The sequence below is a fragment of the Pyrgilauda ruficollis genome, unplaced genomic scaffold, assembly GCF_017590135.1.
Source record: "Pyrgilauda ruficollis isolate IOZ18807 unplaced genomic scaffold, ASM1759013v1 scaffold91, whole genome shotgun sequence".
Classification (NCBI taxonomy): domain Eukaryota; kingdom Metazoa; phylum Chordata; class Aves; order Passeriformes; family Passeridae; genus Pyrgilauda; species Pyrgilauda ruficollis.
In genome coordinates, this window is record NW_024531155.1 from 1,814,853 (window position 1) to 1,842,207 (window position 27,355).

The 27,355-nt window shown below is 43.4% G+C and overlaps 1 protein-coding gene across 6 annotated transcripts in view; it reads right to left on the bottom strand.

Moving 5' to 3' along the window:
* Positions 1-27,355, bottom strand: part of AFF1 (AF4/FMR2 family member 1) — a 76,375-nt gene that overhangs the window by 38,852 nt on the left and 10,168 nt on the right. For all 6 annotated transcript variants that reach the window (XM_041489209.1, XM_041489207.1, XM_041489206.1 and 3 more), the window contains exons 2-3: positions 14,419-14,539; positions 12,910-13,908 (exon numbers count right to left, since the gene is read on the bottom strand). In XM_041489209.1, the coding sequence (XP_041345143.1) occupies positions 12,910-13,908; positions 14,419-14,539 (1,120 nt within the window). The remainder of the gene's footprint in view (positions 1-12,909; positions 13,909-14,418; positions 14,540-27,355) is intronic.

Here is a 27,355-nt window from a genome sequence, read left to right on the forward strand (position 1 = left end):
ACCTAGTCCATGGCCTTGTATTCCCTGAGCTATAAGTCAGGGATATTTTAATTGCTTGTAGCTAAATGGATTGGAAACAACAGAAAACAACTTGGTTTTGAGACACATCCTGGTGAAACTAATAACCACAACAGCTCCCTGAGGCATAAAACCACACTTTCATTTCCAGCCCAAAGATTCCATCAGCACACTACTCTTCTACCAAAACACAACTTTCTCAGTTCTGGCATCAACAGCCTCTTGGGTGGACCTGGGATGACATCACTGTTGCAGCTGCTGCAATCAAAAAAACCCTGCAAACCACTGGAGAAGAGACTACACAGGGGAAACAAGGATGAAAAGCTAACAAAATTATCAAAATTGTGTCAAGTAAAGAAGATGCAGGCAGGTAGTCAACATAAGATTTTTCTTCTGATTTCTTTCACGTTAAGAAATTGTAAGGATTTGGGGTTTTGCTCATTTCCTTTTTAAAGTTCATGCAAAAAGTATTAGTGATTTTAAAAGGGAAAAGGTGGAGTCTGAGCTAAAGCTTACAAGTGTAAGTCTTTGCACTGTTGCCTGTAAGCTTTGAATTAAATCAATAACAAATCAGGCTAAAGTGTGTGCAAACACTTCAAAGCAAACTGTATTTTAGGGATGAAACCATCCCTTCCTTGACTTCACATTTCTCTCACATGCAAGTGTGGGAATACTTGCATATATTTAGGTTTTCCTTAGTGCTATTTTTCTATTAAGCTCAAAAACATTTCAGAAATATACAACAAAAAGGGACTTACATAACTGTAATGAAACCTTTATAGACATAATTTGTATAAAATCTCAAATCCTATGGAGCTTAGTATGACTTAATGACTGACTTCATAAACTATAGCTGCAGATTTTAAAGGCCATTTTATTACAGGGAATATTGTCTGAGGTTTCATTACTACTGTAAAATAACATATTTGGCAGCAGAGTCCCTTTAACAGCAGCTTAAGCTGTTCCAGAAAATTCAGGAAGCTGCTGTCACAGAACAACAAATCTGTGAGAAGTGAAGGCAATTTTCTCAGCAGGTTGCCCAAGACTAGGATTAATTTTCACAGGAGAAATTACTGCAAGACACGTCATTTTTGGCACAGAAGAAGAAATCTTACTCCATTTCAACAGAAACATGACTACCACAACAACAACCCCCCCCCCCCCCCCCCCCCCAAACATAAGGTAGAATACAAAAGGACGAAAAGAGAAAATTAAACACAAATAAAACTGAAATAGCTGAAGTTTTATAAAAACCTTAGATTCTCTCTGTGGAAAGCAGTAACAAGGTAGCACACACAGCAGCAGCTGTAAGAAATACATCTTTGGAGATGCACTTGTTTGAGTTTTGTGCCAGCTTCAGGTAGCCAGATGGGTGGGTTAAGCTATGGAAAATGAGCAGCAACAAGCAACACATCCTGGGTCTCTCCCCTCTCACCAACCTAGTTCTTCAACCTAACGGAGTGAGACTGTAATAATTCCAGCAAATCAAAGCAAAGCTAGAGTAGATCTGCTTGATGTTGCTTCCAGTGTTAAGTCTCACTTCTGTAGTTTATGAAAAACAAAACCTATTTATGCTTTTTGCTGTATGCACACTAAAACAATGCTGAGGTATTACAGAAATGTACAGAAGGATTCTGTCTTATCCAGCCAGATAAAGTCTTTGAAATTACGCTATAAAAGCATTTGTTTTATCATTTGTGTTTATGCTGCTTGCTTGATGTCACAAGACTTCATTGTAGACTACAAATCCAATCTACCAGTCTCAGAGTCCACAGGAGCCTTCTATAATAATTTCTCTGGGTTCTATTTCAGGTCCTCTGCGGGCCCCAGGGTTTCACCAGCAGCTCGCCTGTAGCCAAGTTCCCTGTGGACAGTTCCACAAGCACACTTAACTCATTTGAGTCCACGCCTCTCTTTTCCAAGGCAACACCAAAGTTATTCCACTAAAAAAATGCCACACCACCTCTTCTGCTTCTGCCCACACCTCAACTCAGCAGCCCAGCTCCAAGTGAAGACAGCAGCTCCAGCCTGTCACTGCCTCCTCGCAGGTTTGAGAACAAATCAAACCATTCCCATGAGCTTTCTTAAGCTGACACTGAATGATCCTGGCAATTTAAGCATTTTACATCAAAATACTCAGCAAACAATGGTTGTACTGTCCTGCTCCTGCGTGGGTGCCTGCAGGAAATAAAACATTCTTTAAAGATTTTACACGCTTTTCTAACCCTGAGATGGATTATTTTGCTCAATCTAAAAATAAATACACGGGCCTTCTTGTGTTCAAACAGCGTAAGAAAAACAAATTGCTGTTTTGTCTTTCTTTGACTGAAGTAGCCAAGGGGGTTGTGTCCTGGGGGAACAGGCTGTTGATATGTTTTAATGAAGGATTCTTTACAAATCCTCAGCTGCTGACAAAAATTTGTGCATCTCTTGTTAGCCTCCATCTAATAATAATATAACTGAAAACCAAACAAAGTAAGCATGGAAGTTAAGTGCAGCATCACCTGTACACTGCCATGCAGACCAGGACTCCAGCCAAGGCTGATTATCTCTCTAGTAAATTGCTCTGCATAAAGAACCTCCACACAAGAGCACCTCTCCACTGCAATGACCATCTGTAGAGTAGCTCTCAAAAATCTAGCTCTGACCCCTTGATTCCAAAAAACTTTCTTACCTACTCTCCCCTTAAGGTCTCTCCAGTAAGTAATTTTTAATACTGCTTAATGTGAATCTGTAAGTATTGTGTCCATAAAAGGCTGAGGTGGTGTCCCCTTGCTCCCTGCAGAATGAATACACAATTTTCTTTCAATGTAAGCATTTGTGTGAGAGCAGCAAGCCACTGTTTCAGGTATTTTCTCATGTTCAGTACCACCTCATTGCAATTTATGCTCATAGATATAATTTACAGCATTTTAAGTAGCATGACTCTAGCCTACTCCAGAAAAAAAGCTGGTCACTGCAGCTGAAACAACAAAAGATAAGAAAATAATAACTGTGCTTGTTAAGACCATCAAGGAAACTGGAGCTTTTGGTGGCGAGAGGCATCCTGTGGCTCTGAGGATCACTTCAGATAATTAACTGCTCCTGTCTCTCAGAAATGCTTTCCATTTCCAAAGACCACTTTCCCCTTGGAAAACAAGCAGTGTTAGATTTATGATGGCAGTGGTGGCACTTGGTGCACCTCCCCTTAAAGACTCAGTAAACAAGACTTGGAGACCCAGGCTCTCCCAGCTGTTTGAAAACACCCTCAGCTCCTCCCTGCATTACCAACACTGCCAATAAAAGTTCGGGAAATAAAACAAATTGAAGAGGCAGGCTGGAGCCTGGAGCAACATCACCAGTCCCACACCAGCAGCCAGCACATTTCTGTGCTGCTGCTTGGGACAGACCACACAGCCTGGGGGAGCTAAAAGGCATCATTCACCAGGACCAGTGCATCAAAGCAGAAGGCAAGTGGGAGGAACATGAATAAAGGGATGCTTGTTAGTATATCTAAGGATGGCATTCCCAAAGGAAAAAAAAGAAGAAAACACATGTGTTGAAAGGATAGGAATTGTATCTCTCTCCCTAAGAAAATGAAGTTCGTAACTCAGAAAGAGCCTACATGCTATTTTTAAACTTTCATGGAAATGGAAGAAATATCTTTAAATGCTTCCAATCCGAGGAACTTAACTTGCAAGGGAAAAAATAGCAGGATATCCTTTTGCTTGCAAAGGCAACTATCACTATTGTTTTATAACTGAACTAAATGTAAAAAAATCTATTTCTAGATTTTATGTTTTGTGGTTGGAACATCAAGGTGCCTTGTTACTATCACTACTATCATGTCTACACAGATGAAAGTTATCCTCAAGACAAATATTGGACAAGTCTCTTGGAAGCTCCCTGTCTTGCTAAAGACAATGGGAAACCAGAGCAAGTCCTGTCCACCAAATACCTGGTCACTCTTCAATTTTGTATGCTCAACAGAGTGACCAGGTAACTAAAAGTAGTCACTTGAAAGCAACTTAACTTATACTTTCAGCTGTAAAAGCAGCATCCGAGGTTGACACTGTCTGCTCCCAGGAGATGTTTGTTATTACTCAGCTGAGCACGCACAGACACTTTCATCCTCTCCTAAGAAAACAGCTTTGTGCACTCAGCAAAAAACTCACAGCACCCAGAGCTTGTTTGCCAGGTGGGAACAGAGGCCAGGGCTGGACAGAGCCTTCTAGAACCTTCTTTGCTTAAGCTGTGCCTAGAACAACCAGTCCACAATATTTTAAATCTGTATATAGAACTCGCTTGCCTTTGTCATGATTCAAAATGCAAGGTTCCTTAAAAGACATTTTTATCATTCCCTAAACTCTGCACCGGCTGCAGATGGTGTTCCCCAAGTCCCAGAAATTCTTTATGGCCAGGTTTACACACTGCAGAGCTGTCACACACAATTTTTACCTGCAGCCAAGCGAAGCAGGAGGTGCTGAGCTAATGCACCTGGCTGGCATTTGAGAAGTGATCCTTGTCACTCAGGTGTAATAGGAAGGCTCCAGGCCATCAGTCTCCTAGGATCAAAAGGCTATCAGAAAACAAAGCAGTGCTGAGAGGATGGGAGAGGATCAGTTCACTGTTTCTCTCCTTGTTTGTACAATCTGGATGGAATAAATGGCTTTTTTGCTTATTTAACATACTGAATGGCTTGGAATTAAAATCCAAACAAGGAGAGATGGTTACAAGAAGTACCAAGACTCCAATGAACCTCTGCCTAAGGAAAAGCTTTCTCCATCTTTCCTGATGCATCCTAGGGACAGCAAACTGGAGAAGACTACAGACATTTCCAGATTTTCTGTATCACCTTTTCACTGCCCATAATTTCCTTCCTACATAATTGCTCAAATGATGCCAATGTTTGTGAAAAGTTCCCATGAACCAATGGCAAAATACTCAAATAATTTAAAATACCTCAGGGATGTGAGCAGGCAGGTTCATAATTTGTAGCCATGATGGATCGGGCTCACCACCTTTGTGTACTGTGACTTTTTAATGTCCTCTCAGGCAATGTCTCTACATTGTAATAGTTTCACATGCAATCCTTAGACTCCTGAAAGCTGGACAAGCATTTCCCTACATGTGCACCACAGAAGGCTCTGAGGAAATGTCTAAGAGAAGGGTAGGACATACCCAAGGGGTTACAGCTACCATAGCAAACAGAAAAATAAATACCACACTGCTTCTCCTCTTGCTTTCATTATGGAAAAAAGTGCAATATTATTGTGGTAACATCAATACTGTATTGGCAAAGAGGAGCAGGAATGGAGCTGACCTGCACCAAGGAGGCAAGGGATGTCCTTTGCACTGGTAACGCACAGATGACATTCCTTCAGCACACCCAGCCAATGATTAACAAAGCAAAAATGCAAAGAGACAAGCAACATGACAGCCCTAGGGCACCTTCAGTAAAACGCCTACTTCTAGTGAAAACATTCAGGCTGAATACACCACACCTTTCACCTTTAGAGAACAGATGGTGTCCAGCCAAGTCTGATTTACAACTTGGTCTGAACAGCAGTGAGCTGACAGGCTGATGAAAGAAACTAGAGTATTCCTTGTCTGAGTAGAAATAGGTTGAATCTAACATTACTTTGTCTCCTGTTGCATGAATTCACCCTGTATCTTCCCAAACCTCTAGCATTCTTCATAAGCCACTGCTATTCAAAACACAACACGCATAAATTGTGTTTAAAAAAACTAATATTCTTAAACCAAGTTAAAAAAAACATAAGCTTTAGAAGAAATAGATACCACAGAGTTAATAAGGAATCGTTCCACACACTGTTTATTTTACAACAAACTTGTAAAATGCTCACTCACTCTGACAGTGTGCTCATTCTACAGAAACATACTCGTAAACACATACAGCAGTTAACCTTAAAAAGCATGGGGAAGTGCTCACTCACTTCTCCCCTTGGAGGTGCTTTCAATTCAATAGTGTGTTAAAACAAATACTTGCATTTAGGCTCTAATTCAAGACAAATTCTCTTAAAACTATGCTAACACAGAAACTGAATTCTCTCATCTCCCAAGAAAAGGAAAAAAAATAAATATTGCTATGTTCTTTCTAACTTTGAGCAGTGAAAATGTTTAGAAAACTAAGGTTTTTTTTTTGGAGTTTTTTTAATGGTCAATTTTTTGTTTTCACTTAGTGAACTTAGATAACATTTCTGACTGTGGCATAACCTAAGCTACATGGCAATCTCTTGAATAGCAAAAGTTACTATTTGTCTTCAAAGGAAAGTGCACATTTGAACAAGTCACCTAAACTGAAGTTTCTGTAAGTAATGAGAGTTTAGGTCAAGTTTCGTAACCAGTTAAAAATTAGTCTACAAGCCAAGTACTATTGAGCTCTATTTCCTTAGCAGTCAAAGCAAACATCACCCTTGTTACTTCCTCCTTTGATTCCAGAAAAGCTCCATCTGAAGAATAGACAGAAAGGCCAAAGTAGCTGAAATCAGTCCTGGAAAAGAGGGACTCACAGAAGGCCACAGTGTCTTTTATTAGATGAAGAAGGCTGTGGGGAAAGGAGGGGACAGAGGACACTTTCCAGCATCCAGCCCTTGCTGGGTCTGAAATGAGCACAAAGTGATGTCAGCTGCAGTTTGTCTCCCTGTGGTTGGGTACATGCAAAGGAAGCTGGGCTGATGGCAGGGAATGCACCCAGACTTTTTGCCTGGAGTACAATGGACTGCCAAGATACCCCTGACTGCATGCAAAAAGAGCATCTCAATATCTAATGACATTTATGAACCATTTGATCAACAGAACAAATTGGCAAGAAAATGCAACACTGCTAAAGCAGTTTGGAGGAGAAATTGGTGTGTCGAAAAGCAGGAGATCAAAAAATTATCACCTTTTCCAACAGGGAATTAAAATATTCTGCTGACTTGAAAAAATACAGCACTATTTTGTTGTCTAAGTAATAAATGCTTATCATTATGAAGATAAAAACTGGCATCTAAAGCTTGGGAGGGAGAAGGATGTTAAAGATAATTCAGACAGCAACATTGTTAGACATCAGAGAAAATGAAAAACGAGACCTGAAACTTCAAAGCACAGAATAACAACACAAGGAAACAAATAAGAGAGGCATAACTCACATAAAAACAGACTGCACTGAGTAGTGTGCCAGGGCAGGAACACTACTACTTGCTGACTTCATTTCAAAAACTGCCATACTGCTGTAGTCAAGCTTTGGTGAGCTCTGTCAATCTCATGCCCTACCCAGAGCAATTGGGAAGCCCTTTTCCATGCAGGACTGCACCAGCTCGTACAAACAGCAGGGAAACTCCTCTGCCCTTGATGCTGGTGCACACTGAAAACCACAGAGCTGACCAATACCTCGGTGAGACACCTTCCTGCTGCAGCAGCCACTGGTGCAAGAGCACTGTGATCAGTGCCCAAGAAGTAAAAGCAGTACCACCAATTTGTCATCACTGTGCTGATCCATTATTCCTATGGAGCATCCTTAAGCTGCAAAATGCCACTTCCACTGAGGCTCACTGAGGTAGCTAGTAAAAAAAAGTCCTGCAAAGTAAGAAACACAACGCACATGCTAAACATCTTTCTATACTCAAACAAAGCAAAGAATCTGATCAAAGTCCAGTAGGTGCTCAAAGTAGCATTAGGAGAGTGCTAATGTGATGACCAATGTAGGAAGATAAACCTTGTGTTTCATTCCTGAAAACACATCTCTTGAACCAGGAGTCTACAGCCAAAATAATTCAGGGGCTTGAAACAGGCAGATTCATTCTCTGAGGAAACATCTCCAGTAGCATTTGTGACCACCAAAGACCTCCAGGCTGGCACTTACCTATGAAGTACTGCTTGGCGAGGGAGAAGCACAACCACACACAGCTGTTTTAAGACTTGCCCCGTTTATAAGCTTTTTCATCCTTCAGTAACTGGAGAAGTTAACTCCATTTACATGAGGCAACCTGGAATTATTACAAGACTCACTAAAAACACTCCCCTCTCCCTGCCAGCCCATCCTTCAGTGACCTGCTCCCAGTCAGATGTGAAAGGCAGACCCAGACACGACCTCCACAGGACTTCACAGGGCTGGGTGCCTGCCTGGGTTTCACCTGGTCCCGCTGAAGCCAACTGCTGACCCCACCCTGGCACCGGCTGGGTGCTGCACTTACCTCTCTGAACATGTCTTACTGCCTTCCCACATGGCAGGGCAGATTTCCTGTTTTCATACATTGCCTTGTCAGCCCTAATCAGTGTCAATAGGTTATGGTGTCTTTTGTGCTGGCAGGAAAGAACTTTTAATCTCTTCCCTCACACCGAGCGATGAGAAGCTGCAGGCACTCCCAGACATAACTCCCTTGGCTCCTCTCCGAAAAATTCTCTCAAGCACTCGGTTGCTTAGCAATATTTGCCTTCCCCCTGTACGGTTCAAATTGGCAACATCTGTCCCTTTGGCACTTTCCACTTGTGCAAGAAACAGTGTGGAGAGTTTCAGAAATCTACAGAGAGGTTGATGGAGCATGATTCGAGTGAGCCATCAGAGCTGCTTTGGCATTTTATTGCTGGTTTATTTCCAGCCTGGATAGAAAATGTGGCTTCTTCCAAAGGAGATGCACACAAGGGAAAATCCTCTTTTGCATCCGGTGGGACTGACCTATTAAATCAAATACAAGTAGCTTTTTCTGTTTACATAACTACACCCGCATGCTCTGGCTTGGTTTAGCTGAAAAACCCAAACAAAACACAGCACTGACATACAATTCTTTCCTGTCAACTGGGACTGACTGTGACTTCTCCTAAGATATTGCATGCTCATCAAGGGAGAGAAAAACAAGAGAAGCCAAAATGTGTTTATGCATTTAAAAATGCAAAAGCTGTGTGCGATCCTGACCTCATAACCACTAGTCAAACCCCTAAACTGCCTGTGGTCCATGCAACCATCCCAAGAGGCAGTGATCAAGGTCATTGCCTCTGGATGTACCTGCAACCCAGCGAATGAGGGGAACAAGAAATTAAAATAATTTAAGAGCATAAAAAGTACCAACTGCTTTCACTTCTGAGAGCCAAAAGGGAACATGGAGAAGACCCAAGTGAAAGGATTTGCCTTTGGGCACTTGGTATGACAAGGAGCAGCACAGAATCCCACAATAAACCTTCCTCTGGCTGCAATTCATTTCTGCTCACACCACAATGCCCAAGGGTTGTGAGAAAGGCCTTGGCTGGCACAGCTTTGGATATTTACATGGAAGTTGTTAGGGAAGCCTACCAAAATGACAGTTTCAGCTCTTATGGTGAGGTTGAGGTTAACTTTTTTTGCATTTAAAACTTTTCTTATCCAAAACAGTCAGAAAAAGTAACAATTCTCATTCATGTTTGATCTGCTTCTTTAGCAGTCACACACAGCAGCAACAAGACAAATTAATACAATGCCTGTGAGGAAGGTTGGAAACCCTCCAATCACCTAAGGCACTTCTGATTATAAAAAGGGCAGCAGGGGTAACACCTTGTTACCTGTCTTGGTGCAAAGCAAGGAAAAAAAATAGTCAAAAAAGGAATACAAGGAGCAAAGGGAAAAAAGCCCCAAACAAAACACAATCTCCCTTCTATTCAGTAAATGAGAAATACATAAAAGATTGGTAGAAAGATGACAGTAGCTTAATGCTGACTACTGTGTTTCATTACATAAGACCAACAGTGCTACGTACATCTTTAAAGATTTTCATTTTGAAAGGATGCAGAATTAAAACAATATATTGATTTCTACTTTACAGGGTTCACCTGTCTGACAGATTCTGCCAGTAGAAAAACTCAGGTGCCATGAAGAGAAGTCCAGTGAAAAATTATCTACCTAGAGCAGACTTTTTGTATATTTTCCATCCAAACATCTTAGTAGGTATTTAGTAATTCCTATTTACTATATAACAACCACATTTTAATTGGTGAACATTGATAAGTGTTTACTGAGGAAAACAAAGCTCAATGACAGCAACTTGAACACAAGGATAATACAGCATTACCAAAAAGACTTAACACATCTGGGCTGCTTCATTGTTGCTTAGGGGTTCTAAATTGACTGCTTTCCTATTTGCTTCTCACAGGCAGGAGAGTCTGGTGAGGCCCCATTACACAAGGTAGAAGAAACTATGCCCTCATACCCCCAAAATTTTTGAGAAAACAAAGCCAAACCTTCAATGAGCATCAAGGGCCATACATTCCTCCATACACTATGCCCTTAATAATGCTTGAGGATTTATAAACATTCTCCCTCAAAACAGCCTGAATGCTTCTTCCCCTGCTGTCAAACAGATTCCCTTTCACACATCATAGTCTGTGTCAATGGAGGCAATACAAGGGTCTTTGTTGGTGCTGCAGCCCTCCTAGAGACAGGGAGAGGGAGAATGGCTTTAAAAGCATCTTTGTTTAGGTGTTGAAGAAGAGGAAAAACCTGGCACATGAAGAGAAGGGACATGCTTCATGTGTGCTACGTTTTTAAGCCTTCTCACAACAAATTTGGGAAGATGCCTTAAAGGGACAGTGATGACATTTGAAAGTGAAGGCTTTGATTTGGGGAAAAGGGGGAAGAGCTGTTCAGTGTCTCTGTGAATGCAAAGTGAGTCACTGCGCTGTTATCCACTCTGCAGTCAAACTGTGTGCCTGTTTGGCCTGGAAGGCTGAACTTTTCAGTGTTCCCATGAGCAGGAGCTGTCAATAATGAATTCACAGCTGCAGGTGAAACACGCCTTAGAAATCAATTAACCAGAACACATGTTGAGGAAATGGCTTCCCTAAGTCATGTCAAGGGAGATTACAGGAAAAACTATATTTGGCATGTGGCTGTTCAGTAAACTGGGGCCAAACAGCTCAGGGAAGAGGAGGGAAGAACAGCAGAGTTTCTGCTAGTCTAGAACTATTCACTGTCAGGGTCGTTGCAGGGCAGGAACCTCCCCACAGTTCCTGTTTCACCAAGAAATAAAGAGGGGGACAAGCTTCCAGCCAACAGACCCTCAAGCAGCCTCCCTTGTACAGGACACCTAGCACACAGGCCATATATCCAGGGGTGCCACCTCACTGTTTCTCCCTCTTCTCCCTCCAGGCTTCAGCCCTGGAGGGTTCTATTATCAAATAGATGTTCATCACTGAGATCAAACAGAAGTAAGCAAATGTGACAATGACAAGACTGATAAAAACAGAAATCAAAATAATGTGTTTTTCACTAGAGCTTACAGAGCCATTATCCAAAATGCCTGTATTTCTCCGTGCCTATGCACAGAAAACAATCAGGGGACACAGCCTAAAGATCCCTCCTGCAAAGCAGGATAATTCAGCATATTTACAGAAAAGGTTCTTCTGTCAGCTTCAAAATGGACTAAGCATATAATTAAAACCAGGGTCCTGGCTTGTGCAAAACCATATTTTATTATCTTCAATTCCCTTTTTACTGTGTTCTTACTTTGCCACAGATCAAACAGGAGGAGCATGAGCAATGGTACTCCTGCACTGGCAGCTGTAGGATTTTCATGGGCATTTGGACTCAGACTCACATGTTCAACAGGAAGTGAGAAAAAGGTCTCATTCAGCACACAGCATCATATCTAATGCTGCCCTATCAAAATTCATATTAAACCAGAGTTACATGAGATGACAGAAGAAACATGGGAGTGGGAAAAGAGATAAGACAATAATGCAGATGAGACAACAAGATAATGTAGAAGGTGATGCCCTGCACTGCTGTCTTTCTCTCCCAGGAGTAAAATCTGGTTAAGCAAATAAGGTAATGTGGACCTCAGTGAACTTCCTGTTTTCAGGTGTGATGTGCAATGCCAAACCTACTTGGTAGCAAATAAAGTCTCTCAGCATGAAAGTATTTTCACAACTTCTCAGCAATGTCATTTTGACAGTTTCCTCTCATTTCCCACAAGATACTGCCTACAGCCATTTGCAGCTGATCCACACCCTTTTCCATGAAAAACAGACTGCACCCACTCTCTTCCTTTTCATTCCAGAGGCAGCAAAATACAATTTGAAACAATCTCCATGGCTCTCCTTGCCCAGCTGTCTTAGGACCATGGAATCCTACATCCCATAGGGCACAGCAATCACATCAGGACTGACGGATGAGCACAGTAATTCTCCAAAATGTACCAGGGGACCAAGTGCCTTTGAGCCCACAGGAGGCCAAGCCACGAGTCAGGCAGAGCCAGTGTGCAGGTCCCTTGGGACAGCTGAAACTGGGTTTCAAAGAGCACAGGAAAAGGAGCTGCATTTGCTGAACACCACACGTACAATGCTGCTGCTCCTCCTCCAGTGCTTTACCTGCTTTCTGCCTCCATCCCACATGACAAATCAGAGAGGTGGTCTTGGGTCAGCAAAAACAGATGGAGTACTGCAAGGAAACTTGCAATATCAAGTCATACTTTCCTGTGGGTCTACAGTGAGATTTTAGCACCTTACAGAGGAGAATCCTGTGCTGTTCACAGTCACAAAGCCCAGGTGACCACAAAATCCACTTTACTGCTGGCTGTCCATATTCAGTGAGGATTTCACCACCACTCAGAGTCCTGACACTCTGCATCAACACTTGATCTTCTCACCGTATCATTTCCCCCTTCTTTTCAACAAGTCTTAGTGGAAAACAAAAATTATGGGCACGAAGGCAGGTTCAAACTATAAAACCTGCTGCAGCCTCACTGAGAAAATAACAGAAAAATCACAGGAAGTGTCACATTTTCAGCATTCAAACAGGTATCTCGCACCCAGGTCAATCTCAAAATGCACCTTCCAAACACACAGTCATCACTGCTTCTGGAAGTCACTGCTGTTTGATGAGCTGTTCTCCCACAGCCAAACTTACCCTGATCCAACAGACATCCCAAAAATTGCACTCACCTCTATGGGCTCAGAAGGGGTTTCGAATTTGGACAGTTCTGCTTTGGCTTTTGCCTTCAAATCTGAGAGATCATCATCAGTCTCTTCCTTGGGCTCAGAAGGGGTTTCCAACTTGGACAGTTCAGCTTTAACTTTTGCCTTCAAATCCGAGACATCTTCATTGGGTCCTTCATGGTATTCCTCCAGGAGAGGTTTGAGCTCCAGGGATTCAAATGATGCCTGATCTTGGCCATCCATGGGTCTGACATAGGCAGTTGGTTTCTGCTGCATTGCACTGGCTTTTGATGTCAAAGAAGGGGGAAAAGTCTGAGAGGAAGGCTGAGTGGTGCTGGTCAAGGTAACGGCTGGGCTGTCCCGACTTTCCTTCTCCTGTGATCCTGTCACTAAGTCCTGTAATGATTTGGTTTGACTGTAGGTTGACCCATGACTTCTGCTGCTGTTCTGTGACCTGGAATTGACATGCTGGCTGGAATGTAGAGGTGACAGGGGTGCCACGGGAGAAGACAACAAACACGGCAGGAACGGGGAAAGTGCCAGAGGGGAGGCCTGCAGACCATGAGCACGACCTTCCCCGCTCCCAGGCTTGCCTTTGTGGCTGTGGGGAAAACCTGCCTGAGTGTCCCGGCCACCACGGCCGTGCTCCTGACCGTGGCTGCGAGCGCTGGGTAAGCTGCGGCCCTTGCTGTGCAAACCTGAAGCTGGTTCTGCTCCTGACTGTGCCTTTTGGTAATGACTGGAGTGGCTTGGAGGACGAGAGGGTACAAGCATGGGTCCCACGGGCGGACAGCGGGTCAGGTGCTGGAATGAAGATGGCAATGTACGGATGGCCTTCTCAGGGAAGTACGGGCGATCAGGCTGTCCGGGGGGAAACTGAGGGGCAACGCTCTTTGGAATCCCTATAAGGTTTTGACAAGATTTGTTGCTCATGAACTCCTTGACCTCCTCATAATTGCCCAACATGTTCTGAATTCGGCTTGACAACTCATCTCCTTTATTAGTCTGCAACAGAAGAACAAAGAGGTGGACATTTCAAAAGCTGCCCAAGAGATCCAGCTGAGGAAGAGACATTCTTCAGGATCTTAAGTTAATCACCACACATCACCATGAGTGAAGTTAGGCAAGCTCATCTTGATCCTGCAAATCTCTCCAAACCAGATGGGACTGCTTGAGCCACTATCAAGCCAAGCTTGGTGCACCTGCAGCCTCCAGGAGTGCTAACACCAGATTCATTTGTTACACCCATAGCTGCAGGCAGACAGGCAGCCAAGCTACTCCTGAGCACCCTCCCTCAAACTACAGGAGGCCAGCCCGAAGTCCATACTGCTCTTGCACAACCAACAGAGATTCAACCACATAACTCTGAGGAATTGAAATTAAAACAAATGGGAAGATGCTGTGTTTGTATTTATCATGCTCAAGTCTGCTACACCCTCGGCAAAGCACAGCTCTCCTCTTCCATCCCAACCCTCTTTGCTCCTCTCTTCCCCTCCCAACCCCCCGTAACATTACCTTGTAGGGTTCTGCAAAGAGGGGAGTTTTCTCAGAGAACTGTTTTTTGTCTTCCAGAACCTCCTGACTCCGTCTCTCTTTCTCTCGAATCCGCAGCAAGTTTCTGTCCTCATTGCACAAGCTTTAGGAAGGAGAGAAAGGAAGGATGATTAACATGGTACACCAGTGTTATCAACAAGTATCTACTCTGTACAGAAACCCTGGCTTCAGACAATGGCATACAACCAGAATGAAAGTAACTTTGAAATCCATGGGATAGTTACAGCTGACAAATCAGTTACATCAAGAATTTGCTGCATAACACAGTAATGTGGCACACAAGGTATATGCATCCTTCTCAGTGACTTCTACTCCTGACACCACCCTTCAGTAACAGTGGGAAGAAAAAGCTATCCATCCATTTCATTGTGAAACAAATTGAGGAGCAGTCAGTGGGGGTGACAAGCACACCAGCTGGCAAGTCCATTTGCAACAATAACTGTGAAAAACCAACATTCTTATTCCTCAGACTTCCACCCCAACTCTTCACCCAGGAGTAAAAGAGAATCCATTATGTTGAAGATATTGTCACTTTCAAAGAAGGAACTTTGCCTACTTGACAAAAAACAAGGCAATGCTACTTGGCAATAAACAGGCTTGAAAGCTGCTCACCAGGAAACCCATGCAGTTGCATTTAAAGCAATGCAAACATGTTTAGAAAGGTCTCAGAAACTCAGAAAACAGCAGGTCAAATCCCCTGTTCCTCCTCAATGACATCTGCATGCACTCAACTCCAGCAGCCCCACAACAAAGTACCAATAAACCTGCGTCACATGCACAGCAGAAAGATTTCATGGAAAGCCAGATCCTTTAAACTGCACCTTGCCTGTGAAATTCTACTGCAAAACAAGGGAATCTCTTGCTCTAATCTTTATAGACACTGGGGATGGAAAAGCATGCAGGCATTTCTCTCCTGCCCTATTTCTACTCTACTGCACAGTCTACTGTATACATACAATTCCTATATTGCTCTTCATACTTGCAAATTCTCAAGTGCCCACTTTGCAAGGGAAGAGCCTTGTCCTCCCTACCAGTGAAATCTTCCGAAATGTTACACCAATAGCCACCTACTGAAAGTTTAATCATCAACAGAGGAGAGGCAGAGGACTGGCTTTGCTGTAGCAGCTAACCAAGAGGTCTGACTGCTGCAGAGGGGGTTTCCTAATGCAATGGGAGCTCTGGAAAATGATGCTGACAGATGGCAAATTTCTATATACGGAACTGAAGTAAGGATGTACTTGTACCACTAAGGCAGAAAAACATATTCAGGGGTTACACTGTGCACGTTTAGCATAGTTTCCAACTTTGCTAGTGTCAAACTGTTTCCAAATATAGCAAAACAGAAGAGTCCAGTAATAGCTATGTACCCTACTCCTGCAAACAACTTTAAACGTTCATAAAAGAAAAAAGAAGAAAGCAGGAATCACTGACTCTGCTTCAGTAAATAGATACAATCCTTCTGTAATAAACTGTATAATGGAACATTTCCCCTGTACATATGATGTAATTTTTGCATGTCAGCAATTTCCTATCTATAAGCAGATAGTTGGGGAGTTGCACTGTGTGTGCCAGAAAAGCTTTGTGCAGTCAGGTGTGGGAAACACCAGCTGCAGAACACAAAAACTTAGGAAAAATTATAAGGTAAACTAGAAGCAATATTGGCTAGATTTACTATCTAAAATGGTATGCTTGCAAATGTGTTTTTTTTTTTTTAGTGAATGTGTTTTTTCACAAAAAGGCAGGCCATATATTATGACCCTGAAAATGACTTTTTACCAAAACACTGTGCTTGCATCCATGTGGACTATGGATGTCCTTCTATTTCTAGGCTGGCAAGCACCCAAACTCAGAGTAACCAAGTTGTTTTGCTCAGAGGTTCTGATCACATTCAAACAAAAGGAAAACCCTAAACCACTTGAGTCTCTCACAACAATAATATTTATGATGAGAAGTAGCTATGTTTCCTGTATGTACCCTGACATTGAATGTAAAACAACTTGCGTGCTGCTTGCTGCAAAGACAGCAGCTGTAATACCTCTGAAGGCCTTTTCTTTCCCTGAACCTTCCTTGACCCCAAGCTCTCTTCCCAGCAATAAATTCTTTCTAAAGAGTGTGCAGGGGGGAAGGGGGGCGGGGGTAGAGGGGAAGGGCAGGGACACTGCCTGTCTGCCATAGTGCCAGTTCCTGAAGGTTTAAGAGGAGACAAAGGTGCCTGCTCAGGAACCTCACAGCACACACGGGTGCTCACACACGTACGGGAGCACCGGGCACTGCTCAATCTTCAACACCCTCATGGGGTACAGTGGCTCGGGCTGCTGGCCGTGCACAGCCAACCGGCCCTGCAGCCAGGCCAGGGGTCACTCCCCTCCCCTTTGCCGCTCGGGATCACCATCCACCCTCTGCCTCCCGGTCTGAATCGGGTCAATGTAATTTTCATTCCGAGTTTTCCTCCAACTTCATTGAACAGAAGGAGCTACAGTTTCAAAAGCAGAAGTCTAAGGGGCAAAAACATTAAGTAGCTACTTATTTAACAAAGCAGTCGAGAGCAGCAGCCTTCCCTTCTCTAAGCTGCAGACACGACCTTTAACTGCCTGAAGACAAGAGCTAAAAACACTTCCAATTCTATTTTATCATATAGATGTCATGAAAACTTTCTGAAAACCTGGGCTATGCTGTAACTCACATGGCAGCTCCCTAAGGTCAAGTGTCAGGAAGCTAAGCAGAAAGCTCAGGCCCTGCGTGGCCCCGTGCCAAGAGGAGAGGAGGTCTCCATGTCCTGCCAGGCGCCAGCACGGAAACCCATGCGGAGACACCGTCTGCCAGGCTCCGGCAAGGCGGCCCTCGTGCACGCACAGCCCCAGCCCCGCTGCTGCCAAAGCTGCGGGGAGAACCCCAACTCCTGCTCTTCATGAACCTCTTCAGACTCCCGGCTTTGATACTCCGATTTTCCTAGAATGAGAACTCAAGAAAAAGCTCAAAACCACCCCAAGTTGTTCCTTACTGGTTTGCAGAAATGCTTTGGGAAATTGGACCTCGAGGCTTGGCACCAACGCACCAAGCACAGGGGAGGCTGGGACTTAGGGGATATATGCACAAATCACCCCCACCCCAAAAAAACCCAAATAGTGCTTTGATACAGACTGAAACAGTAGAATTCTGCTGGGCTCAAAGCAGCCCAAGGTGAAGGCACTACACTGGCTCCCATAATAAGGATTTGGTTCAGGAAGCTCAGCAAAGCACACACCCTGACTCACAACATCATCCAGACTTGGGTCTGTAACAGAAGCCATAAAATACCGACGTGCTCTGAGGCTGCTCTCAGTGACATGCCAGCCCTTACTACATAGGTTCAAATGCTGATATGTGACAATCCAGACCATGACAACATTTTCAAAAAATAGGCTGGAGCAGGAAGAAATTCTGCCTCTTCTGTCCCGTGTGTTCTCCAAGTGAAAATGAAATGAAAATAAAAATCTGCTTTAATTGTAATAAGATCTAGTACTGGCTCCCAAAAGGAATTATCCAGAAGCAAGGAAGGAAGGCAGAAAAACGTTAAAAAGCAAACACACAGAAAACACTCACTTCCCTCTTAACATGCAGAACCTCTTCCTCTGAAACACTGAGACACAACATTTCATTTTAGTACAACTGCAGGAAAACACAAATTTATTGAAGCTGTTTTGTCATTAACATTGATTCTTTTTTTAATGTGAGAAAATGCTGATCATGACTGAGAGATGTATTTTTGCTTAAGGTAAGACACATCATCCCCGAGAAAACAATTAAACAGAGATCACAAGGATGCATCACAACAGTCTTGCTGCAGCACCCCTGCTTGTTTCCTATTAAAATCTCCACAGAATAATTGCCACAATTTATAGAGCCAAGATCACATCTGCAAAGATTAAATATGCAGTTTCATTCATCAGGCCATCAGCCTGAAAAGAAACGTGGATAAAGTCATGGCATAGAAAGCTATTGAGCATCACAGCTGTGCTCAGCTCTCACACTGGTATCACCTACACAGCCTGACAGTAACTGCAAAACAAGCAGATGGAAGGACAACACTACAGCTAATACCAAACAGCACCAAAAACTCCCTGTCCCAACCTTTGCTTCCTTTCCTTTATGGAGATATTGACAAGTTGTAACTTGCTGAATCTTTTGTGTTCTGTTTCACATCAAACACTTTCTCAGAAAAATACACAGTTTGAACAAGAGAAAAACATAGGGTAGAAGTACAACAGATGGTACATTTAGTCAGTAATTTTCTGCACCATCATCATCAATCAGCTTTGGCACATGCTTCCCAAAAATACATATCTTCACACTGAAGTGACATGAATTGGAATTAGCTTTTCAAGACTTTGCTTCCTCTAGCTCCTTCAACTCATCACATCTATCCAGACCTGTTCACTGACTATATGACAGGAGCATCAGACCCACTGAGCAAGAGATCAAGGCCTCACAGCCCACCTGTTTATCTACAATGACTATAAGAAACCTCCTGTCAAATATTTTTGGACAAAAAAAGCATTCCAAGAAAATGCGGCACTGCTGCAACCCTTCCTTCAAAGCATATGGAAAAATGATTCTGAATACACCTCTTTTTATGTTTTAAACACAGAGTCCTCTAGGTTACAAAAAAAAAAAAAAAAAAATTGAAGCAGAGAAGGCTGGGATGTTGTGGCAGGCAGAAGGGAGCTGCCACTTTGCTTAAGTAGAAGCTAAGTTGGCCTTTGCCAGAAAAAAAAAAAAAAAAAAAAACCAAAAAAACAGTTCTACTTTTGTAACATTAATCATCTTCTCACTCAGCCTCTCCTATGGTAATCTTTGGGTTCAAATTCTTACTTATTTGTTTCCTCCCACTGTTGCCAAGTTAAAAATTATATTCATTACTCAGCCATTAAAAGCTTTTGCTTCCTTTCAGCATCAATAGGCCTTTGATCATCAAGCAGTTCCCAGGGGTAAGCCTGATCTTTTCCTAAGAACTGAGCCCCTGCAGCGCCCAGGACTTTTTCAGGAACTGGGAACTCTCAGATGTTCTTCAAACATGACAGATCCTTCATAGACTGAACTTAAACCCCAGTGCAAATGGCTATGCACTTAAAAACACACCAAGATTTCTCAACCTGTGGTCCACGATCCACTGAAGTCTCAAAAGAGAAAAAAGCAGATTTGTCAAAAGATGCAAATAACTGACAGTAACAACCTTTTTTTGTGCCTATTCAAGAAAGGTAAACAAGTAAAAAGTTTATGACTTGGACTTTCCCCCACACCCTGAAATGTTTAAAATCTATTATTTAGTCATAAACTGCCATGTACAACAGCAGCTTAGGAAATCTGAAAAACATGTGACAATTACACAGCACATAACTATGGTGCCATAGCCGAAGACCTGAACAAACCAAGAGGCAGCATCTGCACTTGTGATGCTGCAGAATATGCAGTCTCTAAAGTAACCCAGTCTTTCAGCCTCTCCCCATGTAGGTGACGTTAATAGAACAGTCAGAAAACGTGTTAATTATAAGTTAGACGGGGAACACGAAAGCTGTCATTCTCCATTTAAATGCAAATATATTAGAAGAGCTTTTTAAGAAGGTGTGATTGTGTGAAGTGTAATTACAAGGAAAGCAGACAAGGAGTTGATGAATTTAAGGCTTTGTTTGTTCTGGATGTGGCAGGCAAAGCAGGAAATGTGAAAAATTTAAATCACCGGGTATGTGCAATGAAAAATCCTGACCGCTTCGCCTCTGCAAGGCGTTCTGTACGCGGCAGGCTCAGGCACACATCGCAGGATTTCCTCAAGCCACGTGAGTGGTCCGACTGCCATTCAGCCCCGAAGGCATGCGTGTCTTTGTGGGTAGGTGAGTAAAGATCTGCAACTCCCGTGCTATTTCAGGGATCGGGTATGCAAGAAAGAATCCAAGCTGCTGGCGCCTTGGCTGCAGCTGATGGAGCAGCTCTGGAAGTGCAGCCTCGGATGGGACCTGAGTCCGGGACGAGTTCCCCAGATTTTAAGAGCCCTCTCATAGCTGCACACCAGGCAGCCTTGATTGCGGTGACCCAACCGTGACAAGACTGAACTTGAGCAGCATTTGCAGACAAGAGGAGCCCATCCATGTCTCTTCTCACCTCATCAGCAAGGATCAAAAAAGTTACCTTTGTCAGGATACAGATAAAACAGCTGCTCCAATGGGTTTATTTTGCAGAGGCGACAGTGAAAAGTAAGTTATTCTAAACTTTACTCTCTGTATCAAAAGGGGAAGCATCAATTTGCCTCTAACTCATCTACACTACTCTGTTGCACAGCTGAGCAAACATTTTCACCCAGCCCCAAGTGCCTCCTCGCAGAGAGGACCCAGGGCTGGTCAGGCTCAGCTGGTACGCCCAGATCCCTCTGACAGCGTGCTACATCCTGCCTTTGTCTGAGAATTCGCTTCCATGGAGAATCGGCATTCCCTGCTGAGCAGATCCTGCTCCAACCGAGAGGGGACTTTGACTCACCCACGATTTTCTCAGAAGTGACCTTTTCCCATTTTTATGGATTTAAAAGTCAACTGCAGTCACGGAGTCTCTCATCCACAAAATGCAAGCTGGCATTATTCCCGACTTGCCACAGGGCAAGCACAGGGATGCTGGCACAGCAGGGTCACCAGCCTGTGCCCCAGCCGCTGTTGCACAACTGCTCCAGCGGCACCTTCCCTGCCTCTGCAGCACCTGAGGCTTGCTGCCAGCTGGATTTTTCCCTTAATGAAAACAGAGCTAAAGCACTTGGCAACTGCCGTGAACTGAGCGTGTAGACTTGAACTCACACGTGGCCATGCCAGAGCAGCACAGTGGCAATTTGGGTTAAGTCAGTGTTCAGGTAGTAGGCAGGCAGCAAGAAAAATTAAGGTGAGTAGACCTATTAGAGACTCAGCTTGACACGCTCTGCTCTCCACCAGGATTAACAGCACCTGGAACACCTCTCACTACTTGGGAATGGACTGCCCTGCAGCATTACTCCCTCCCACAGTGCTTCTTCCTCTTGATTATCTTTATTACAATAAAAAACATCATGCATTTCTCCTGATTGTTTAAGGCAGCCTGACACAGGTAAACAAATTTAACTCACTGTCTTACAAACCCCAGCTCAGGAAAATTATGTGACTGAAGTAAAATCGGTGGAAGAGTGCCAAATCTCAAGTTCTATTAAGCCTGGCCAGATCCTCCAGCACTCTGCACTTCAGTGCCCGGCTTCAGCTGTTACCTCTAAGCCAAATCTTTCTGGCAGGGCTCTTTGAATCAGCTGCATGAGCACAGGAGCAGGGTGAGCAGCAATCCTTTCAGAGCATGAATATTTGTGCACAACTGCCCAGCACGGGGAGAAGGTGTTCCCCAGTGGAAACAGAGGCAGGATGGTGATATTTTATTAACTCACCCACCACTAGCAAAATATCAGTGTCTCTAACGCTGACAAGGCATACTTGAATATTCAGAAGTGGTTATCAGCTGCTGCCCGAGCAGTCTGAAGGCTTTCTTCAGTGAAGTGGTGCATGAAATCTCCCACTGTACCCATCTGCCTCTGAATTCCTCATCTCAATGGCAGAAATCCAACACCTGGGATGAACTTTTGTAGGCTTGCCTGGGAAAATGCATAGGGTACAACCTACATTCTACCTTATATAAAACCTATCCTACCTGTTCATTTGCTTTTGCCTTGAAATACACCTTTTGCTGTTCTTGCTGTTCAATAACATCAATACGTTTAAAGGCAGCAAGAGAACTGTGCGTTTGCAGTAGTAATGCACAAAAAGCAAAATGTAAAAATGAAATCAGGTTTCTATTTCTTTAAAGTATGCTCTAAAACAATGTTCTTTACTGGTAAACCATGAGAGATCAGGTAAAAAGGCTGTTGCAAACTAGTACTATCTGAAAAGGAACCAAATAATTAAGGGATCAAGAAAAAGCATTTTTACCTTACATATTAATTTCCCAGACCTATTTTAATTCATTTTTCCACACAATTGCAACATTTCCACCTTAGTGGTTATAGGAAATTAAGCCATGCTTGCTTAGACATACTGTTTCTTCCCACCCGATATCCAAATATTTTATTCCTCATGTAGCACAAAAGTCAAACAAAGCCCGATGGTTTCTCTCCAACCCACTTACAGTTTCTCCAGTGTCCTCATAAAAATGATAAAGCTTTGAAAGAACTCTCAGCTAAAAGGTCTTAAGATAAAAAGCAAGTTACAGCAATGTAAAAGAAGAAAAATAACAATCCAGGTGATATCAGCTGTTAAATTTCAGAAAACTAATGTTTAATTTTCTATGTGAAATAATTTTTCAAGTTAAATCAAAGATTCAAATCTTACAATCTATTTTACTACCTTAGTTCTTTGTGAGGCTACTGAAATGCTTACTGCATGTGCAGAAAGTTAAATGCAGTAAATTTTCTATTTTAGGACTACATTAAAATTATTCAAGTGGAATTGAATAATCCCTCTTTTGTTCATTGATTTTATAGAATTTCCTAAATGCCACTAAAAAACCCCAAACATTACTGTTTTCCACCACAGTAAAAAAGGAATTTCAACAAGATACACAGTTCATAGAAGAAAACCCGAAATGTTTAGTGACCAGCTGCTTGACGGGTGTGCATTTGAAACCCCTTCTCACACAACACTTCTTCTCACACAGCTACCATCCCTGCACATCTGGCCAAGTGAATATATCACTGGTTTTTCCCCAGGAGCCTGCTATCAGCTGACCTTGTCCCTGCTCTGACAAGCAGCTCCTATTCCATCAGTCACTCTGCCATGTGGTCCACAGGTGCCACAACGTACACGTACTGCCACATTCTCACTTCACACACAGCTCAGCTTAGCTTGGTTCCCTTCAGCCATCCCCAAACCCCCGTTTCTTAAAGACTTGACTTCATCCAGCTTGTAAATGCTGTCAGCTTGAGAGGGCTGGCAGTGAGACTTCTGCAGAGCCCAAGAGTCTTTCACCTCAGATTTCCTGCACAGTCCTCCTTTCCTCCCTCTGTGACCATCCCAGCTGAGGGCCAACACAGGCTCCTGGAGCTGACAGCTCAATGCAGCTCAAAGCCCAGCGTGTAAAATGTAACATCAGCCTGAGAATTGCTCCTTTCCCGACTGCAAACCTGAAGCTGTTCAAAGAATTAACCCCACATCAAATGCTATCAGTGGTTTAATTTGCTGTGAAGCATATCAAAAGCAAAACCTGCAAATATGAGCATTTGAAACTGCCTCAGAAATATAGATATGTGCAACTCTGCCACCTGAATCTTTAATTCCCTGCAACCTATTGAACACAAGAGCAACTTGGTAACATTTCTTGTGAAACATTCTTACTGTAAATCCATCCCAAACAACTGAGTGAATCAAATCTAACATGCTAAGAACAGGATAGTACTGTAACTAAATTGAGATTCAGAAAAGTTAAAAAACATGAAAGAGATTAATTCTTTCATACTTTCATAGGAATTAGCAGCAAACACATAATGCATGAAAGAAAGGTTTCCTATCCTTTTGAGTTTTTCACTTACATAACAGCATTTACTAAGAAACAGGTTGGACAAGTCTTATCTGCATAGCAAGGACTACGTAGAAGCATAGCAAGATTAGCAATGTTTGTTGAAAAGATCTGTTTATATGCTGAAAAGCCTATTTAAAAACCTTTCCTGCATTCTCTGCCAGATTCTAATTATTCCAGAAGTATTTTCTAGTTTTTTTCATCTATACACAGAAGGGCCTGCTAGCTTTCCTATGGTTTCTGTTTTTCCATTTTATTAAGAGGTGCACATGCTCTGTAGCCAACTACCTCTCTGTGCTGGAGTTTCAAACTGCAATCGAATCATCAGCCTGAACAAAGCAGCTCATTGTCATTCTGAAAGAACTTGGCAAGTGTTCAATCTAAGCAAGAGCAATAATCCATGACAGGGTGCATTAGGCAGGTACTGATGCATGCCTAATGCACACTGCAAAGCATATACTTCTCCAAAATACACTCTGAAGTATCTTATCTTTCATTTTTCCTGCTTTTAAAGAACGTTTACATAAGCTGTTGCTTTTAGCAACTGCAAAAAGCTATCCCTTTAAAGAATAATAATAAACTGGCTACAAATAATTTCCCATTTCAATTCTGTACACAATTATTCAACATACTTCTGTTTTTCCAATTCAAAACCAAAAATACAAACCAAAACAACAACAATTAAAAAACCCACACCAAAACAAACACAAGCCATGTTTTCACCACATCACCTGCACCTCTGTTTAAAAAGCACCTATTTTCCCTTGGTACTGGAAGCAGGCTGAGAAACCAGCAAGTGCTCAGCTCCACCATCATTAGCCACACTTGCGTGCAGGCAGTGGGAACTTCACCCTCTGGCTCGCACCAAACCAACAGCCAGCTCCCGTTCCCACGGGACAGCAGCACGGCTTTGGCACTGCCGAGGCCACTGCAAACACTGGCAATCTCGGAGCTGCCTGCTGCAAGCCTGGTGCTGGGTGTGCATCTGTGTGTGCCTGGCAGAGCCCAGCAGGCACCGGGCACGTCCCAGACGTGCCAGGAAAGGCTTGAGCGGCACAGGGGCTTCTGCAGGAAGGTGAAGTCAGGCATCCTTGCCTAAGGCAGCACCGGGAATCCAGGAACTACATCTTGGGAAAGGGGAGTGCTGCTGGGAGCCAGCAAGGCCAATTCCAAAACACTTACCTGGCCTCCCTGAGCAGTACCTGAGTGCTCCTGGAGAACGTGTTCCCTGCTTACCATGCCCTATTCTGGAAAGCACACAGCTGTACACCAAATCAACAGCCAGCTCAATACCCAGCTAACAGTTGTTCCACCTGCTGCTGCCTAACCCAGGTGAGATATTCGAAGGATGGACACAGTTTCTCTAAGGACTAATGTATCTTGAAAGGCATTATCATTGACATGATAACGTCAACGTGCCTCTGAGCACATCTCCTTGGCTGCCTGAAAACATGAGGTATTTTTTGTGAATCACGTAACACAGCAATCCCATGATTTTTACAGGGAGGCAGAGGGACAATGTATTTTCTAGCTGAAGTAGCAAACTACTACATACCAGGAGTTATCTGCCAATAATTGGGCAATGTGCTGATTAATACTTTTTCTGGGTTGCCTAAGGACACTGCATGCATGAGTATCTCGCCACTATTAATTAATCAGTCTTTGTGCTCTTATCCTGGTAGAATTTACATGTTGCACACAGTGAATCCCCTGAATGAGGCAATTTCTACCTCCAAAAGCACTTACTATTGTCAGTTTATTTGCCCTGCTTAGCCCAATGCTCAGATTGGCAATAAATCATCATTCTTAGCAGCTGAAGTGTTTAGTGTCTTTCATTCAATATTCTTTCCTCCTCGCTGTTCCCCCTGGAAGTACAGTAATCATGTGCTGAATAGTCATTTACAGCACTGCAATTAAGAGATTATTCCATTAGGCTTTGTATTTCTATCCGGTTTTATGTTTCCATTAAAAGCACTTTGTTAAACAATTGAGCAAACAACTTCATGCAACAGCAAGAGCCTTATGAGCTGATGCCTGTCAGTCAGAGCCCTGTGAAGCAGCCCAGGATGGGCAGAGGTGCTCATGGGTCCACAGAGACCCTCCTCTTAGGTAGTATCCCAAAACCAGGGACAGGACAGGCGGCACAACTGCAGATGGGCCAGTGTGGCGTAAGCAATTAGAGGAGTGACTCCTGCCAAGAGATCGGGTGGAACTGGGGAAGAGTACCTGGCAGGACACCTGGGAGTGGTGCATTCCTCTGTAAACACAGCATCATTTCTTGTGCCTCTAAGAGCAGAGCAAAAATTGTCAAGGCAGCTCTGCTTCCATAAAAACTGACCACCTCTTCAAGGAGCAAAACCTGACAGCCAAAGGAAGTCACATCTGCCCAGGCAATGACTGTGGCGATTTCACACCAAGCTTGTGACCAAGGCTGGAAAATCACACTTAAGCGTCTCAGAAATACACATAAGGAGTTTCACCAGGCACATCCAGCATTCTGTCCACTCAGGTGACTCAGGGCACCTTCCAGGGAATACACCACCTTCTCTGATAACGCTCTTCCAGGCCTCTGGCCTTACGAGTATTTTCATGGCAACAGCCAATGAGTTCCTGTCCTCAACACCATGGCAGCAACAGACTTGGGAGGAGAACGAATCAGCACTGCCTCTCCCCGGGGTTCCTCAACCCTTCCCTCCCACGCATGTTCCCAACAACAGTCACTCCCTGCCCTCAGGATGAGGCAGGAGGTGTGTGCTCTGCTCACCGAGGAACAGGGCGGATGCCCTACAGGAACCACTGCACCAAACCCCTGGAGAAGGTTTTACATTTTTACATGCAGGCTGCTGGACTTTTCCTCACCCCCTGACTGCCTGCCCAGAGCTACACTCAGTGCCAAGCACAGAAAGCCCCTTGAACAACCCGTATCCAAGCAGACAGCTTCCTGCATCGTCACAGGGATGCGCTGACTCAGGATTGCTTCATCTCTCTATACTCTCTTGCTGGCCCCGAAATTCACTGAATGAAACATCCACAAACAGAATGAATAACACCCCCAACAGCAGCTGGCACCTCACATAACCCAGGTAACATCCAGCCAAGCCATCTATAGAAAGCTAGGTATTTTCAAGAAAATGCCAGTTGATCATAGTAATTTGGAACCACGGGATAACATTCTCCACACACACTTTTTAACACATTCAGTAACTTTTCCATCTTGCCCAATTTCTTGATTACCACAGTGACTAAACACGGGCTGAAAAAAAGAAAAAAATTCTGCAAAGTAAAACTTGCCATAAATATTTCTGGAAGCCAGTTGAAAAAAGGGAGTAAGGAAAGAGTCTCACTATTTACACAT